This window comes from Oxyura jamaicensis, chromosome 3 (assembly GCF_011077185.1).
Source record: "Oxyura jamaicensis isolate SHBP4307 breed ruddy duck chromosome 3, BPBGC_Ojam_1.0, whole genome shotgun sequence".
In the NCBI taxonomy this organism is placed as follows: domain Eukaryota; kingdom Metazoa; phylum Chordata; class Aves; order Anseriformes; family Anatidae; genus Oxyura; species Oxyura jamaicensis.
Window position 1 is genome coordinate 49931501 of NC_048895.1, and position 16516 is coordinate 49948016.

Genomic DNA, 16516 nt, shown 5'->3' on the forward strand with positions numbered 1-16516 from the left:
TATGTGAACTTCTCTGGATACAACCAGCAGCACTTTTGGGTGTACATATGAACTAATGAAAATCACTATGAGAGGACTTGTCCCTTTATTACCTACCCACTGCTCTGGGATTATTCTACGAAGTCTTAGCATGCATTATAACGGGGTGAGATTTTACTCATTCTGGCTTGTGCAGGACTGCTATCATTCTATCCCCTCTTCATGCTAATGCTTTGGTGGTTTACCACCGCCTGCCCCTGACAAAAAATAAAGACCATAAGCACGGTGATGGCTGCGTTCCAGTTATCCATAAAGTTATGGTGATTATCTTGAGGCAAAAGACCCATCAACTGAAGTCTGACCTCTGACAACTGTGGTCTGTGGGACTGTACTGGTACGTATACCAACACTATGTGCACCGTGCCTTAAACACCTACAAGGAATAGTGGTTGCAAATGTGGTAACTGTAGAAAATGGATCAAGAAAGGAGCAAGTGACTTTTCCTCTCCTTTTCAAGGAGCAGGAGATAACAGGATCAGTAAGAAAAGGCAGGCAAAGAAGACTAAAGCCAAGTAGATTCATTTGGTAGCAGGGATTTGCATAGCCCATGAAGTTGCACTGCTGGAGGGCTGACTTGTGAACATTTAACTGTGGCTCTGTCACAGATGGATCCTGTCACAGTAGAACACAAAGCGGTTGCCGTCTAGTTTGGTCTGATTGCTTCATCCTCAGCTGTGTAAGTCACTCAGGCTTTGGATGGGGGTATAACACATTCAGACATCAGTGTCCGGAAGGTCTGAGCAGGCAACATGAACTAAGGAAATAAGGCAGAGTCAGTCTGTTTTGTAAACAGGATGTGGCTGTTGGGTAAGAGCAGGAGACCTCAACGAAGTTCTGAAACACAGCAGCTAAATCTTGAGAGATAATGGGGATGCTTGATATAAAACCATAAAATGAAAGTCCTACTACTGCTCCCACTTATGTCCCAGTGCGACAGAAGATTGTCATTCACTTTTTACAGGAGTTGTAACAGAATGGCATTGACTACAAAGAGTGAGAGAAGAGAAATGCTGTTGTCTCTACCTTGTATATATTGCAATATATATCTTGTATAAATGTTTGCAAGGATTGGTACAGGTCCTCCTTGCTTTCAGTGCTAATCTAAACAGAAAATGAAATGCAATCTCTCCTCTAAATATATATAACACAGGTAAAGAATGGAGTCAAGGGCCATGTATATTGGAGGGCAAAAAAAAGTGACTGCAGTATGCAAAAGGAGGGCTTATAAAGGCCTTTAATTCTTCAGCAGGTTTTGAGGTTGTTTTCCTTAACAATTTCTATAAATAATTAATATAGATAATGAGAGTAGATGCGATACCAATCTTGTAGCTAGGAAAACTTGCAGGGCCTGGCCTGACGTATGCTGGTAACAGGACTTTGATGGACTAGTATTTACATTCTTCAAGTTATACACGCATGCGTTATCTATACCTGTAACAATCAGTGTTTACTATTCAGTCAAGCACAGTTGAGTTCCAGAAGTTTTCTTCACAGTTTAGTATGCTGCAATAAGCATGTGTGAGTAGATGGGAAAAAATAGACATTATTTCTGTAACTTCCAGCCTGTTAGATAAAATATATGATGGATAATTAAAGACATTGAAAATGCACACACTTCTCTCTTAAAATTAAATTGATTTTATTATCAGATATTTAAGGAGGCTTATTTAAGTCTACTTTTATTTACTTTAGGATTTTTGTCATTTCTGGAAGCATTCTTTCACGTTCACCAAGGTAATTTGAGGAAGTGTCCAGCAGTCCTGGTTACACAGGTGGACAGCTCTCCAAGTTCATTAGGCAGTCACTTCATATGAGTGTGTAAGCTGCCCTGGTTTCTTTTGTTTATACACCTAAACCTGCTGGGAATATGGCTTTAAACTGACATGGGGATAGAGGTCTAAGAAAGTCTGTGGAACTTTTGCTTTTGAGGTTATTGTGGGTGCATCATAACTATTTTGCAGCATTCTGATTGCGCTTATTTGTCTGTGCAGTGTCACACTGAGCGCGCTGATAGTGCACGCCTGGCTCTGGGGCTGAAAGCACCACTTGTAAATGCCATTTTACCGTGGGCTGAGCCTTCTCCTGCTCAGGAATTCCTGCTGCAGCTGGGGGATGCGGGCCCATGTCCTGAGAAACAAGGTTTCCTCCAGAAGTGATAACTGATGGCCCAGTTTTACTTGAACTATCTGGAAGGAGTCACACACAATAATTATCTTCAGCAACACACCATGATTGAGGGGAGAATACCAACCGTCACCTGAGCCACTAAGGGAAAAATACAAGAATACGACCGACTAGTGACGGCAAAACAAAGGCAGGGCACAGGCCGGCGGCCCGGAGCCCCCTGTCGCTGCGTGCCGCTGCCGGCGCCGCTCGGGGGAGGCTGTGAGGAAGCGCGGCCGTTAACGGTCCCGCCGCACCGGCAGCCGGCGCTCCTCGGCGGAGCCGCACACCGCCGCCCCCTGCTCCCTGCCCACACGCGGCGCGGGGCTCCCGTCCCCGCTCTCCCGCCGCCGCGACGGCCCCGGCCCCGGCCCCACGCGGACCCCGGTGCCCGCTCCCCTCGTCGCGGCACCGAGGGGGGAGCAGGCACCGCCACATCCGGGTGCCGGCCCTGTGGAGGCGCATGCGCGGCCACTGCGAGCCCTGGCACCGCTCCTCCTCCTCCTGCTGCTGCTGCCGCCGCTGCCGCCCCCCCGGGGCGCTGCGCTTCCGCGTTGTCAGGCAAGGGGGAGCGACCGCGAGGCGGCCCGAGGAGGAGGAGGAGGAGAAGGAGGAGGAGGAGGAGGGGTGGGGGGAGGCTGGTGGCTGCGGGGGCGGGCAGCGGCAGCAGCCGGGAGAAGCCCCGCCGGTGACTGGCTGGCGGCACACGCAGCTCCGAGGGGGCGGAGGGTGCCGGGGCTGAAGGGAGGGAGGGAGGGGAAGGCGCTGCGAGGCGGCGGGGAAGGGGGGGGAGCAGGGACTGCGGCGGGCGGGGAGCCGGGGGGCACCGGGTGCGGGGGGGGCGGGGGCGGGGCCGGGCCCGGGGCGAGCCGTGAGCCCCCGGCGGGCGGGGCCGGGCCGGGCAGCGGCGGCAGCAGCAGCACAGCGGGCTGACCGGGCGCCGTTTGCTTGGCTCCAGCCGCCGGGCCCCGATGAGGAGCGCCGCTGCGCTGCCGGACTAGCGCGTCGCCCTCCCGCGGGGGCTCGTCTGCCGCCGGCGGGGCGGGCGGCGGCGCTCCCCGCTCGGCTCTTGCCTCGGCGCCGCCGCGAGCCATGAGGAAATTTAACATCAGGAAGGTGCTGGACGGGCTGACGGCGGTCTCGTCCGCCGCCTCGGCGTCGTCCGCCGCGCAGCAGCAGCAGGCGGGCAACCGGGAGAGCGAAATCCAGGAGACGCTCCAGTCCGAGCACTTCCAGCTCTGCAAGGTGAACGCGGCGGCCTCGGGGTGCGCCCTGGGGGGTCGGGGGACGGCGGGGGACGGCGGGGGGGGGGGGGGGGGGCCCGGCGGGGGAAGCGGTGGCCGCGTCCGCAAGCAGCTTGCCCGGAGGCTTGCAGGGCTCGGTGCCGACGGGGTGCGCCCGGGCTTCGTGGGGAAAGCGGGATGGAGGAGGGAGGGATGCCCAGCCTTAGCGCGGCCTTTCAGCGGGAGCTGACGGGCCCCGAGGACGGGCTCTGGGGCTCTGCGTGCCGGGGAACGCGGCTCCCCGCTGCCTTTGCGCCTGGAGGGGCTGTAGACGTTGGTGGTGCTCTGGCTGCAGTATGTTGCCAAGTCGCCGGGGCTGCTGTTGCAAAGGTTCTCCGGAGACGGGGGAAAAGTTCTTTTTTTTTTTTTTTTTTTTTTTTTTTTTAATTTGCTTGCGTGTGATACAATAACTGCAGTTAGTGCCCGCACGCTTTTGGAAAATGATGCAGCGAATTAATCCGCCAGCTGTACCTAGAGGAATAAAAACTGATTTGAATATCAATACCCATTTTTATCTTTACAATGCACCCGTGGCCTAGCTTGATATGGCTGAGCTTGTTTGTGGATTCGCCTCCTTGTTTTATCCAGTATTGCAGGCGTTTCTGCCACTTTTACAAGTTGCTCACAAAGGACACAAGAAAGAGCAGGGCTACTACTACTTAGATTTTATTCACTGTAAATACTGAGAGTTGTGAGCTATGCCTGTAACTTCATTGAAGTAAAAGGAGTCTATCAGAAGTTTGCTATGCATTTATGACGTCCTAAAATAACCCTGAGTTAAACTAAAGGTTTTGCAGTTGAAAAGCCAGTGTTTGTATGGCTTACGTTGCATACATGTATACTAGAAGTCAGAATAGATAATGCTTTTATTCTTCTTGATTCTGATTAATTGCAGCCTGAGAAGTGTAATGGGATTGTTGCTTGGTCGATTACCAAATTAGTCTTGGCTAATCAGAAACCAAAATGTGCCAACTGCTTCATATTGAGAAAGAATTCCTTGGTTAAGGGGGCTTGGTCTGTTTTTATGGCATGTTTTTTGTTTGTCTATTTTCAGAAGCATTTATTTGTTGGCTTTGAGGGGAAGCAGAGGTTGAGAGAGATGCTCTGTGGAGGTTGGGTCGATTTTATTTATTTATTTATTTATTGTAAAGGTGATGAGAGAGTTTGCACTGTCATGTGGGGCCTGTTGGAGTGAAACTGAGGTAGCTCTGACAAGCAGGTGTAGTAATTCGTAACAGTTCTGACAACAAGTCTGGCTTTGTTGCCAAACTTCCCAGGAACATTGCAGATTTTAATGGTGTAGTGCCATTCTTAAGGCTAAAATAGGAGTAGTCAGAGAATGACATGGATGGGAAAATAAAATGCCATATTGATAGTCTTTGTACAGAAATAATGCAAGATTCACATTAAGATTCAGTAAGTATGACTGTCATTTGGTGATCAAGGGTGAATGACTGGATCGACTTAAAAAAAAATATTTTATAATTGGTGCGTATAGGACAGCTGTTATTCTCAATCTGTTGGTTCCTTTCTTAATTGTGATTAATGCTGAATCCTATTCCCTAACATATGATATTGTTTCTGTTTATTTTTGTTCTGCTGCTTGTCCCATCATTACTACGGTGCTTGTTAGACTGTGCGCCATGGCTTCCCCTATCAGCCTTCAGCCCTGGCATTTGATCCTGTTCAGAAAATACTGGCCATCGGGACTCAGACTGGAGCATTAAGACTGTATCCTTTTATATTCTGAAAAGGAAATTAGCGTACCTCACACAAGTGATGTTTTGATTCAGCTGCTGGAGCCATTCAGATATGTGGTGGGAGCCAGGTATGCAGAAGGGGGGGAAAGTACTGTTTTGCTTGTTGTGAGTCAGTTCAGGTTGTGTTGATGCTATGAGGTATGGCTGCCTAGTCCCCCTTATCTGCAGTTAATATATACATTTCGTAGAGAATTACCAACACGCTGACAATTTTGAAGCACTGTCAGCTGCTATAAAAAGAGATCTGTCTGAGGGTCTATTTCATTTTTCTGCTCTATCCAATGGAATTATAAAACTCCATGCTGCTTGTTTTTTTTTGTTCTTGAGAGAAATGTTGTAATAGTGTAGTTCTTACTACTTCTGTATTGCCAAAAGGTAGTTTCAGGTGGGGACCTTAAAGGGTGTGGGAACAGTATCTCACTAATAGTTTGTAACTGACTGAGAAGAGCAGATTAAATACATGGAATAAACCAACAGTAACGCTGCTGCTTCTTGTTCAATAAAAAGTTGAACTGTCCATATGTTTGTAGCCATATGGTGCCACACCCATACTGTACTACTAAAGCCACATAATAACATATGTGTTTAAACTTTTATTTTAAAGAAGGTGCCCTGTAAATTCTTTTAATCCACACTAACATTGCCTAAACCTTACTTTTCAACAGAGTAGAATGGGTTAATTTCTCTATTGTTCTGGAATTGTCTGAATTCTGACGTTTTTGGAGAAGGCTTAGCCATCTTGCTAGAAAAATTGAGTTAATTCTCTTTAAACTGCAGGTAAATCTCATCATTCTCTTTCCTTTGTTAATTACGTTACTCTGCAAGTGGACATTTTGTTTCCTTCTGTAACATCAGTGTTCTGTCTAAGGTTAACTGTCTTAGAAGGGTTGTCTTTTACAAGTTGAAAAGTTAGAACTTCAGTGTTAAAGAAGAGTAGTAAAGAAGTAGTAAAAGAAGAGTGTTAAAGAAGAAGTGTAAAGAAGTGTAAAAGAGTGTTAAAGAAGAGTAGTAAAGAGTAGTAAAGAAGAGTGAACTGAAGTAACTTGTATGATGTCTATGAAGTTATGAACTCCCAAGATCTGTCAACTCTCAGTGGTCAACAGTAATGACTGTGAAGTGCTCTCAGTAAAATATTCAAAACTACACTTAATAAATTTTAGTTTTTAAAAAGGTGTTGCGTTTGATTTAAATGAAATTGAAGGGTATGCGAGGCTCTGTTGGTTTTAATTGCTCTCGTATTGGTAGAATAGATGGGAGAGCAAAATGAAGTAAGGATTGGGGTTGGAGGGAGAGAACAACATGCACTTACTTAGAGCTTACTTGCCTGTACTTTACAGCAATATGATGATGTAGGTTGCCTTATGATTACTTGATTAAAAACATATTTCTTGTCACTTAGCAATGACTACACCTGTGATTTCTGAGTGTGAATTGCTTTCTAAATAACCAGGAGAAGCCTAGCAGGATTGTGAGGGAAGCAACGGTTGCTGTGAGAGGAAGCAGTAACATGAACAGAAAATGTTTCCTAAGGGAAGAAGTTTCATGCTGAGGCTGAAACATTTGTGTTCCACTAACTTAACGAAGGTCAGTATCCATCTCAGTACTGACTTTGAGTCTTGGAAGAACTGTTTTAAAGCCCTCTGTTTAGCCTGATTGGTTAGCCCAGTAACCCAACAGCGCTGCAGAAGTTGTATCTCCTGTGATTTACTTGCTTTTGGGGAGGGAAAGTTGCAGGCAGAGGGGATAGATTCAGATACACTCGAAACGTACAACCAGCCTCTCACTTTCTGCCTAGTGAAACCTAGGAAGACCGCTCTCTGGGAAGGAGCGGAACTTGCAAGAGCTGTTTACTTCCCCTTACTCCTCACAGACAAAAACTGAACCACAAAGTTACTGTTAACCTATAGGATGTCTTACCTGCTGGGGCTTTTACTAATGATAAATTACATGCAAGGATTCATTACATGTAATCTAAGTGGGAGCCACTCTCTCCTTAGAGCTGCAGAAGTGTATCTTAATTGACATGAGGTGTGAACTAGGAAAAATGAGAGTGAATAAAGAGGTATTCATTGAGAACTAAATTTTAAAAGTGTAAGGAAAGTCAATCCTTATTTTCCTCTTCTGTTGTGAGGGTATAGAAGTAAAGGATAATGCTTCCTTCATTGTCTACTGGTGGATGGGAGTTGGGTATTAGTGTTTTTCTTGTGTCTTCAAGTATGGATGCAGCTTGTCAGGCTTTCAATTCCTTTCTATTGCAAATAGGTGATCTGAGTAACTGCAAAGCAACAGGGTGTTTTTTTTTTTTCTTTTTTTGAAAGGGTATTAAAGATAAAATGCTCTTAAGAAATGTACTAACCTGGTTTAAATTTAATTTCTTTATATACTAGTGAATACTACAGCCCTGATTTACTTACAGCAATTTATGAGCTAGTCCCTTTATAGAACATGTTCTCTGTATTTGAGCAGTTTTCAGTTCAGTTATTTTAACTTCAGTATTGTCTAGAAAAGGTTAATGTGAGCAGGAATTTTCTTAGTTGTACTCCCATCTTGTTCTTAATTTTGAGGACTCTGTAAGCACCAGTGGAAGAAAAAATGCATTTTAATGCACAAATACTGCTATCTCTACTATTGGTACAGTGACATGTCACAGTAGAACTAAAGCTTTTTCTGAAGAACCAGGATTTGTGGACAGAAATACAATGGGAGTTCACTGATTTGGTATATTTATCAATTAGAGGTAAATAAATACAAAGTAACATCAACATGGTATTAAGCTCTCTAAGTCCATGACGTAATTGTGAAAATGGAAATGCTAAAGTACAGGTTGCATGTTTCACTAATCAGATTGGAAATAGAATTACTACTTTAATAGTGTTTGTCCCTATCATAAGGTTGAGCAGTTAAAATCAGAAGAGCACCATGGAGTTGGTGAGTTAGCATGCTAGAGATAGAAAGATAGAACTTCACAATTTCATTCTCATAACCAGCAGTTGGTTCTAGACCTTGTAGTTTCAAGAGGGAGAGAAGTCCGTAAAGTAGTAGAAAGAGACCTTTTCTTAAACTTTTAAAGTAAAACTTTACTCTCATGAGTCAGCGAAGTGGTAGTTTAGCAGTATTCACCAGCTTAATTTGAGCTGCATATAGCTTGTATCCTGCCCCCACCCCTTTGAAATCAACAAACAAATCAACAGCAACAACAAAAAACTTGATTTCATTTCCAGAGTTACTTATAAATATTTCTAACTGGGACTTAGGTAGCAAGTGTTTCTGAGACTGACTGATACTGCTTAATAAAAAGCAACATTTCTGAGCTGTTAAGAGGATTCTTCTTTTTTTTTTTTTTTTTCTGTTTTTAGCTATGGAGAAAATCTTGGTCCTTTTCCTGTGTATTGGGAAAAGTTACAAAGTGTGTATAGCATAATAGAATATAAACCTGGAGAGGTGTCAGATCCTGAACTTTCTGCTCTTGACATAGAACAGCCAGGTGGCATGAAAATCCTCCCTGACATTAGGAGCTGTCGAAAATAATCGAGCAGTTTAATTTTGTGTCCTGTATTTCAGGAGAAACTGAGTGATGCGATAAGAACAAGAGCCTAAGTGCACTTTGGAGCAGCATTAAAAACTTGAATTAGCTTATCTTGTCCACATTCACAATTACCCACTCTGCGATCCAGCTGTTCCTCTGCGTTCATTGTGTTGATCGAAGGACACTCATTCTAGCTGGTTGAGGTGTTTTGAGTCTTGGCTGGTGGCCTGGCCTTCATGTGTGGCATTTCCACCTCAGGCTTACTTTGCTGCAGTGTTGGATGCTCGTGAATGTGTTCCCCGCAAGGAACAGTTTTCTCACCATTAATACATCTCAAATTTCAACAGCAGCATAAGCTTCTGGGGGCCTCACCTGTCTTTGCAGGCCGGTTTCATCATCTTCTCCATATGCAAAGCCATTTAGCTGTTGTTATAAGTGTTGCTATCACCTTCTGGTCTCCTGTCCCAGATGTGTTGGATATAAAGCTCTAAAATGTTCATCTATGTTTTGTTTCTTTCCTGAGCATACCTGTACCGTTACAACAGGACACATAGTCAGAATGTTATGGAAGTTTAATGCATAACAACCATCCGTGTGTTGCTTTCCCAGCACATACCAAAACCTTCTAATGAGTTGGGTGTATGTAGTTAAGGTCGTACTTAACCTGTGTGGTGCAATGGGGTGGACTCTGTTCTGTGACATCCTGATGGCTTCCAGTGTCGTGGGTAACGGGCCTGCTTCAGTGCTCGTTTACTCTCACTCTTCCACTTGAAAGTCCCTCTAGGAGTCAAATGTGACCTGAATGCAACAGCATTTGTGTAGTGAAGAGGTTTGATAAACATGAAAAGCACTTTTTCAGGATCCGTCAGTATTTGGAATGATGTTTCCTGAAAACTTTGTTACTAGTTGTACAGGGCCTTGGCCTTGAAAACAGAGAAGCTCAGCTGACTGTGACAGGAGGTAGGATAAGTTTTGAAGCGAAAGCAGATAATTTGAAGGAAACTTGCTGCCTGCTGTTTAACTGCTCCATCTTAAACAAGGTAGTTCAGTTTTCTGTGCTTTAATTTCTCAATAGCAAAACTAGGACAGTAGATCAAGTAAGTCACGTTTTGATTGTCTGCCAACAATTACAGTATTATTATTGGTGCTTCATGCCTTTGAAAAAACATGCATTTCCAACTTGCAGCTCAACTTCTCTCATGATGGAGAGAATTCTAAAAAGAAGACCATTTCCACCAGAAGCTCTTGAAAATAGAGGGGATACTAATAGAGTAAATGTTATGCTTTCCACACAGACCAAATTGGCCAGGAGTCTTTATTTCCAAGCAGAATAGGTTATTTACTTAAAGAGTGTTTTTTCCTGTTGCAAACTCTGTTCGCAGGAAGGAGAAAAATTAGGTTGTTTGTCATTCCGTCATTAAATAACTGAAGATCCCAATCATTCTGAATGTCAGCATCTGTTCATTTCCCCCCATTCTTTTCAGCAGTAAAAGAAGTCTCTTACGTAAGCAAATGGCTGAAGTTTTCATATATGTGAGGCACATAAAACTTACTTTATGTGACTTCCATTCTCTGGCCTTTGTGAGAAGATCTCGCAACTGTAATTCTTCGATCAAAATAGCTCAAAGCCTGGATGGGTGGTTCCTTACAGTTTCTGATGAAATGCTTGTTACAGCATCTGAATAGTTTTGCTGTGGATGTATACAATAAAATTCAAGCAAATCAGTGAAGTCTCTAAAGTTCTAACAAATTTCTATGTTAAATGTGTGACGTTATATCCATTAACAATACTTCCTTTTCTTTTGCATTGCTCAGACTACAGAAGGAAGTGTGATTTTTTTTTTTTTTTTTCCTCTTACGGAAATATCAGCTTGAGTTGGTTTTTTGTTTGTTTTGAAGCAGCTGAATACATGCTCTTTCTCCCTTCAGAGGGGCAGCAGGGAGATGACTGGAGTTCTTTTTGTAGTATTCAGAGCGAAGACTTCAGTTTTTCAGAGCAGGCGTCTAACTGTGACGTTGGCAGTGCTTCAAGTGAGAGACTGGATCATAGGTTGTGTCCAACCTAAATGATTCTGTGATTCTACTAAACTCAAACTAAACTAATGTTTTTTGGAGTGTCAGGTTTTTGGCATGTGGATGTTAGAAGAGAATGGTTTCAATCCATGCCCACATTCTTCTGGACTTTGAACAAATGTTTCTGTTTGAAGAATAGTACATCAGTAAAGCTTCTAAAAAAATATTGCAGCAGTGTCATGCCAGAGCAACTCTGTGATTACCTATTAATGAGAAAATGTTTTTTGGATACCTCACCACCCAATTCACATAGAAGAGGAGTTTTTTTTAAAGTACTTTGGTTGTAGCATACATTAATCTTATCACATTTTTGTTTCTTTAAACGCTACCACATTTCTTATCACATCTTTCAGCACTTAGTTCACATGAATATTGTTAGCTCTCATACAGCTTGCTTTTAAAAGGGGGAAAATATCCCCATCCCTTAAATGAAGAAAATCAACCTTTGAATGTAATGAAGTATGGTCAAAATGATGATATGGTGTGACTCTTAGAAATGCAGAGAATTATACAGAGTCCTACAGAGAGAAAGTTGTGACTGAATTGTTCATAATGTATAGGAGGGTGTGCTTTTAAAATTCATAATTACTCATGCTAGGAGACTTAATGATCAAAATAAGAAAAGTGAATGCATCATCTTTTTGAAGTATTATCTCTTGTCTTGTAATTCTGAACAAGAGCTTGTAGTGATCACTGTTGTTTATAAATACCTGAGGTATAATTGTATTAAATCTCATACTATAGTTTATGAAATTGAATTTTATAACAAAAACTTTGTATCCCTGTTGTAGCTATGTTACTGACAAAGTGGAAACCTAATGGATGTAGCCTTGCAACCTGAAACTTGCTGGGTCATAGTGAGCTTGGGGTAGGGAATATCTTCTGGAAAACAAGTGAAGTTTTCAAGGCTGCAGGCTTTACCATAGCACCAGCAGGGTCTGTTTCCTTGGACCTTCTAGCTGTCTGTGAAATGCTGAAGTGATGCAGGTTTTGTGATCTCATGGTTTTTGTCCTCACAGCACTGAACCAGAATTTTAGGGTAAAATGTAACAGGGAATTAGACAGCTGGGACCCAGCTTAGGCTTTCAGGTTTCTGGTACAGTGCCCAACTCTTAATTCGACATTTTACTGGATTTGTTCTTTCTCAGTCACTGTGGAAGGGCTTTTAGAACTGAAATAGCATTATTGCTGCAGGAGAAGAAATGAGCAGTTATAGTAGTCATGGCTTGAAAAACAGAAGTGGCTCATGATTTGAGATGCGATAAAGCTTGAAAGCACAAATTAAGATTGTAAGCCCTTTCTAACAAAACTTCCTGTTTGTCAAAAATTTTGTAACTGCATTAGATTTCTTTTGAGTGTCCAGCACATCTGTGTTTTTTAAAATAATTCACAAGGCAAAGCTAAATGTTCTTACGGAGTGCCTTTATCACACAATCACAGAATGGTTTGGGTTGGATGATCTTTGGTTAAAGACCACCCAGTTCCAACCCCCCTGCCATGGGCAGGGACACCTCCCACCAGACCAGGTTGCTCAAAGACCCATCCGGCCTGACCTTGAACACTTCAGGGATGGTGCAGCCACAGCTTCTCTGGGCAGCCTGTTCCAGTGCCTCACCACCCTCTGAGTGAATAATTTCTTCCTTATATCTAATCTAAATCTCCCTTCTTTTAGTTTAAAGCTGTTAGTCCTTGTCCTATCACTATGCTGCCTGATAAGGAGTGCCTCTTCTGCTTTTGTGTAAGGCCCCATTTAGCCATCAGAAGGCTGCTGTAACTTCTCCCCAGAGCCTTCTTTTCTCCAGGCTGAAAGACCTCAGCTCCCTCAGCCTGTCTTCATAGGAGAAGTGCTCCAGCGTCTTGATCATCTTTGTGACCCTGCTCTGGACTTGTTCTAATACTTCCATGTCCTTCTTGCACTGGGGGCCCCAGACCAGAATGCAGCACTTCAGATGGGGTCTCACAAGGGCAGAGCAGAGGGGGGCTCTGCCTCACCCTGCTGGCCATGCTCCTTTTGATGCAGCCCATGATACCGCTGGCTTTTGGGCTACAAGTGCACATTTCTGGTTCATATTGAGCTTCTCATCTACCAACACCCCAAAGTCCTTTACATCAGGGCTGCTCTCAATCCATTCTCTGCCCAGCCTGTATTTGTGCTCGGGATTGCCCTAACCCAGGTGCAGGACCTTGCACTTGGCCTTGTTGAACCTCATGAGGCTCACATAGGCCCACCTCTCAAGCCTGTCCAGCTCTATCTAGATAGCATCCCTTCCCTCCAGCGTGTTGACTGCCCCTCACAGCCTGTTGTCATTAGCAAACTTGCTGAGGGTGCACTGAGTTTCACTGTCCATGTCATTTGCCAAGATGTTGAACAGTGCTGGTTCCGTTACTGACCCCTGAGGAGCACCACCCATTCTCTTTGATTGTGACCATCCAACCAATTAAAGTGATCGGAAGTGCCCTCAGTTACTGCATGATATGTATCTTCTTCCTCTTCTAGAACATCTGTTTCTTGATTTATTTTTTTTCCCTGTGTTGTTTACTGCTTTTGGAACAGTAAAAAACAACAACAAAAAAACTTTTTTTTTTTTTTTTTTTTAAATCAGGGTTCCCATAGGAGAATTTTTTGTAGGGTTGTCTTTGTAGCACTTCAGTTAAAAAAAAAAAAAAAAAATCAAATCTGTAACTTGTTACATGCCTGTTTGAAGTTAAACAATACTGGAGAACTTGAATTTTAGGAATATTGTCCTTAATCTTAGCTATCTGGTAATGGTTTTGCATTTGGGGAGGAAAAAAAAAAAAAAGCCCTTAGCAGTTCTGAGAGAGTAAATTTTGCAGTAAGTCTTTAATCTTCTAGGTCTTCTCTTTTCTTCTTGCTGTTCTTGATGTGACCCGTCCTGGAGTGCACCATTGAACCGATCATGCTCATTTATTTGAAAAATGCTGATTCTTAGACCTGCAAAGTACATCTGGTTAGGTAAACAAGACTCTAATTCTCCAGAGATCTTGTTCTTTGACAGACAGAGTATTTATTTGTGTGCTGACCTGAGAAAAAAGTTTATGGTACTCATGAACCAAGACTGTGCATGAGAGTGCATTGCTTACCCACTGCCACGACACTTCCATTGGCTTTTGAAGTTATCTTATTTTACTGAACTTAAGTTTGAGTTGTAGTATTGTAATTGATAGTTGAGTGCTAATCAGGGCCATGCTTTGGCATAGCCTCTTAGTATTCAGCTGGTGGTACAGAAGTGACCTTTTGTGTCAACACTTCTGTTGTAGGCACTTGATAACAATAATACAGCTTGTGTTTATCAAAGAGAACACTAAGTTACTACTGGTGTTGACTTCCAGTGCAAGTACACGTAAAGGTTTAACAACGTAATTTAAAGTACTGGCAGTGATATTTGCATCACTGAGTTTAGGCACAGTGTAAAATGAGTCTTGGAAATAGCTACAACTGAAATATTCACTAATGAAGATTGTGGTGGAGTGGTAAATTCCTTATTAGTTGATTTCTAAAATATGTAGCAATTCTGTCAACCTCTGGAGATTCATTCTGAATCCACATCCATCTTGATTTTTACAGTGGTTTCATGAAAGTACTCCTTCCGTGGCTATCATTTAGTCTGATCTGACACACTGATATTCTGTTTGAGACTCTGCCACAAATGAGAACCATTTTGTCTTGCAGTTAAAATCTCTCCTTGTTAAGAGATGCCTTTATGCTTTTATGCCCGAGATCTGTACAACCTGATGAAAGCCCTGGTCTGCATAGTAGTAGTTCTAACATAATCAGTTCCTGCACAGACTTAGTCTATTTTAAATCCATAAGATTCTCTTTTTTTAAAAAAATAATAAATTAAAAAAAATAAAAAAATAAAATAAGTAGGCTATGTATTGGTAGTGCTTATATTGAGATAAAATCAATCTTAACTCAGCAATTAATATAGCTTAAATTGTATTAGGTGAATTTTTTCACTTGCATTCAGGGTACAGCTTCCCCAGTCATGTGTCCACAGTAATTCTACTCTGCATTGGTGTTTCTGTACGTAAAACTTAGAGTGAATGGAAAATCCTTATCTTAAATGACAAGAATAGTGAAGGTAGGTGACACTTGAAATGTGTGTTTCCTGCTAGTGCAGAAAATAAACTGCAAGATTAAATGATTTGAGAAATGTAAGGTTATATTGACTGAGCTAATTAAAGCCTGTGAAACTTTTTTTTGTAGTAAGTGACTCTGATCTTGAAATACTTGACCAAGTGCTGTGCAGTATGAAGCACTGCAGTTTGCAAAGTTGTCTGCCTGATCACTGTTCTACGGAGAAGTTCATCCTTGATAGGAATAACTAGGGCTACTCTTCTTTATTTGTTAATTTTACTGAATGTCATTGGATTCTTGTTTAATAAATGTCTTAACGAGGTAGTGACAATCTGTTTTCTGTCTGGGCAACTCAAATCTTATTTTCCTTTCAAAATTAGATGAGAAAATTGCAGTGGCCAGTACTTCCATGTCCAGAATAATTCTTACAGGTCCCGCTCAAACCGGCAGTGATCATGAGAGCAGCACAGGTAGAGAGGAAAGGGGGAGAGGCTCTCAGGTTCTCCACCTGGAAGACTGTAGACTAGACTCACCTTTTCAAGAGGTTTCTCCCAAGAACTAATTGTCTCATTCTGCTCCTGTATTCTTCTGAAAAGCATCCACAGGAGCTGCCTTAGATGTGGAAAGCAAGTAACTAAAGAAAGGATGCAGATCCAAAGCAAGCGAGGCCCTTGTGGCTCTGCTTGGTGAGCTACTGCTTTAGTTCATGTGATTAATGTTATTTCAAGCAGAGGGGTGCATTGCATAGCCTCTTGAAGCTGCTTCCAGGCATGTACTCTGTATGTCTTCAATTAACACCAGATCTTTGGTTCATGGTAAAATGAAATATTTAACACTTAGGGAACAGCCAACTAAAGAGGTAATCCAACTGGTATCTAATGTTTTTCATCACCTCTTCTGCTGAAGGTCCTGCCTCTTTGTGGCCTAGTAATACCAGCTCAGCAGCAGATGGACAAAAGCAATTTGCATTTTTCTACTTGCTCATTAGGGAAAAAGAATAGAATGCTGAATTTTTCTGATCACTTAATGTTAAATTGATAGGATTAACATGCTTGTATTTTTTTAGCATATGCTCTATCCAGTCTTACTACCTTGTTAAACAGAACAGATGTTCATCTTCACAGTTGAAAAACATTCTTGACTGAACTTTGTAGTGTTGGTATTAAAGCTTTAGTGATGCTTATCAATATGCAGAGTGAGCTGCATAACAATAATTTGCACAGCATTCCCTTTTGTACAAGTATGAAACTTGTGTGGTAAACAGGCACAGTGAAATTAGTTTCACAGCCACCTTTAGATGTCAGATAAAAAGCAAAGCCACCTAAAAAAGCAAAATACAACTCTTCCTTCGACACCCCTGCCCAATAAATTCCCATTTAGGTGACTAAATATAATGAGATCTCTTGCTGGCAAGGTGATATCCCCTCATTTGTTAAAATAATTAGGTGACAAACACAACATTTTTGGAAGAAATCCTGGTGAGTTACTGAGCTTGGAGAAAAGAGATTGAATAGCCTGCCTCTTTAAGATAATGTCCCTGCCTTTTCATAAGGGCTGCTGGCCAAGGGAAATA

The 16516-nt window shown here is 42.6% G+C and overlaps 1 protein-coding gene across 7 annotated transcripts in view; it reads left to right on the forward strand.

Moving 5' to 3' along the window:
• The first annotated feature begins 3031 nt into the window (after positions 1-3031).
• STXBP5 (syntaxin binding protein 5) overlaps positions 3032-16516 on the forward strand; it is a 114497-nt gene continuing 101012 nt past the window's right edge. For 4 of the 7 annotated variants that reach the window (XM_035320376.1, XM_035320378.1, XM_035320377.1 and 1 more), the window contains exons 1-2: positions 3033-3447; positions 5119-5216. In XM_035320376.1, coding sequence (XP_035176267.1) covers positions 3295-3447; positions 5119-5216 — 251 coding nt within the window. In that variant the 5' untranslated portion in view covers positions 3033-3294. Of the gene's footprint in view, positions 3448-5118; positions 5217-16516 lie in introns of all 7 variants that reach the window. The other 3 variants (XM_035320372.1, XM_035320375.1, XM_035320373.1) reach the window with 1 other exon arrangement.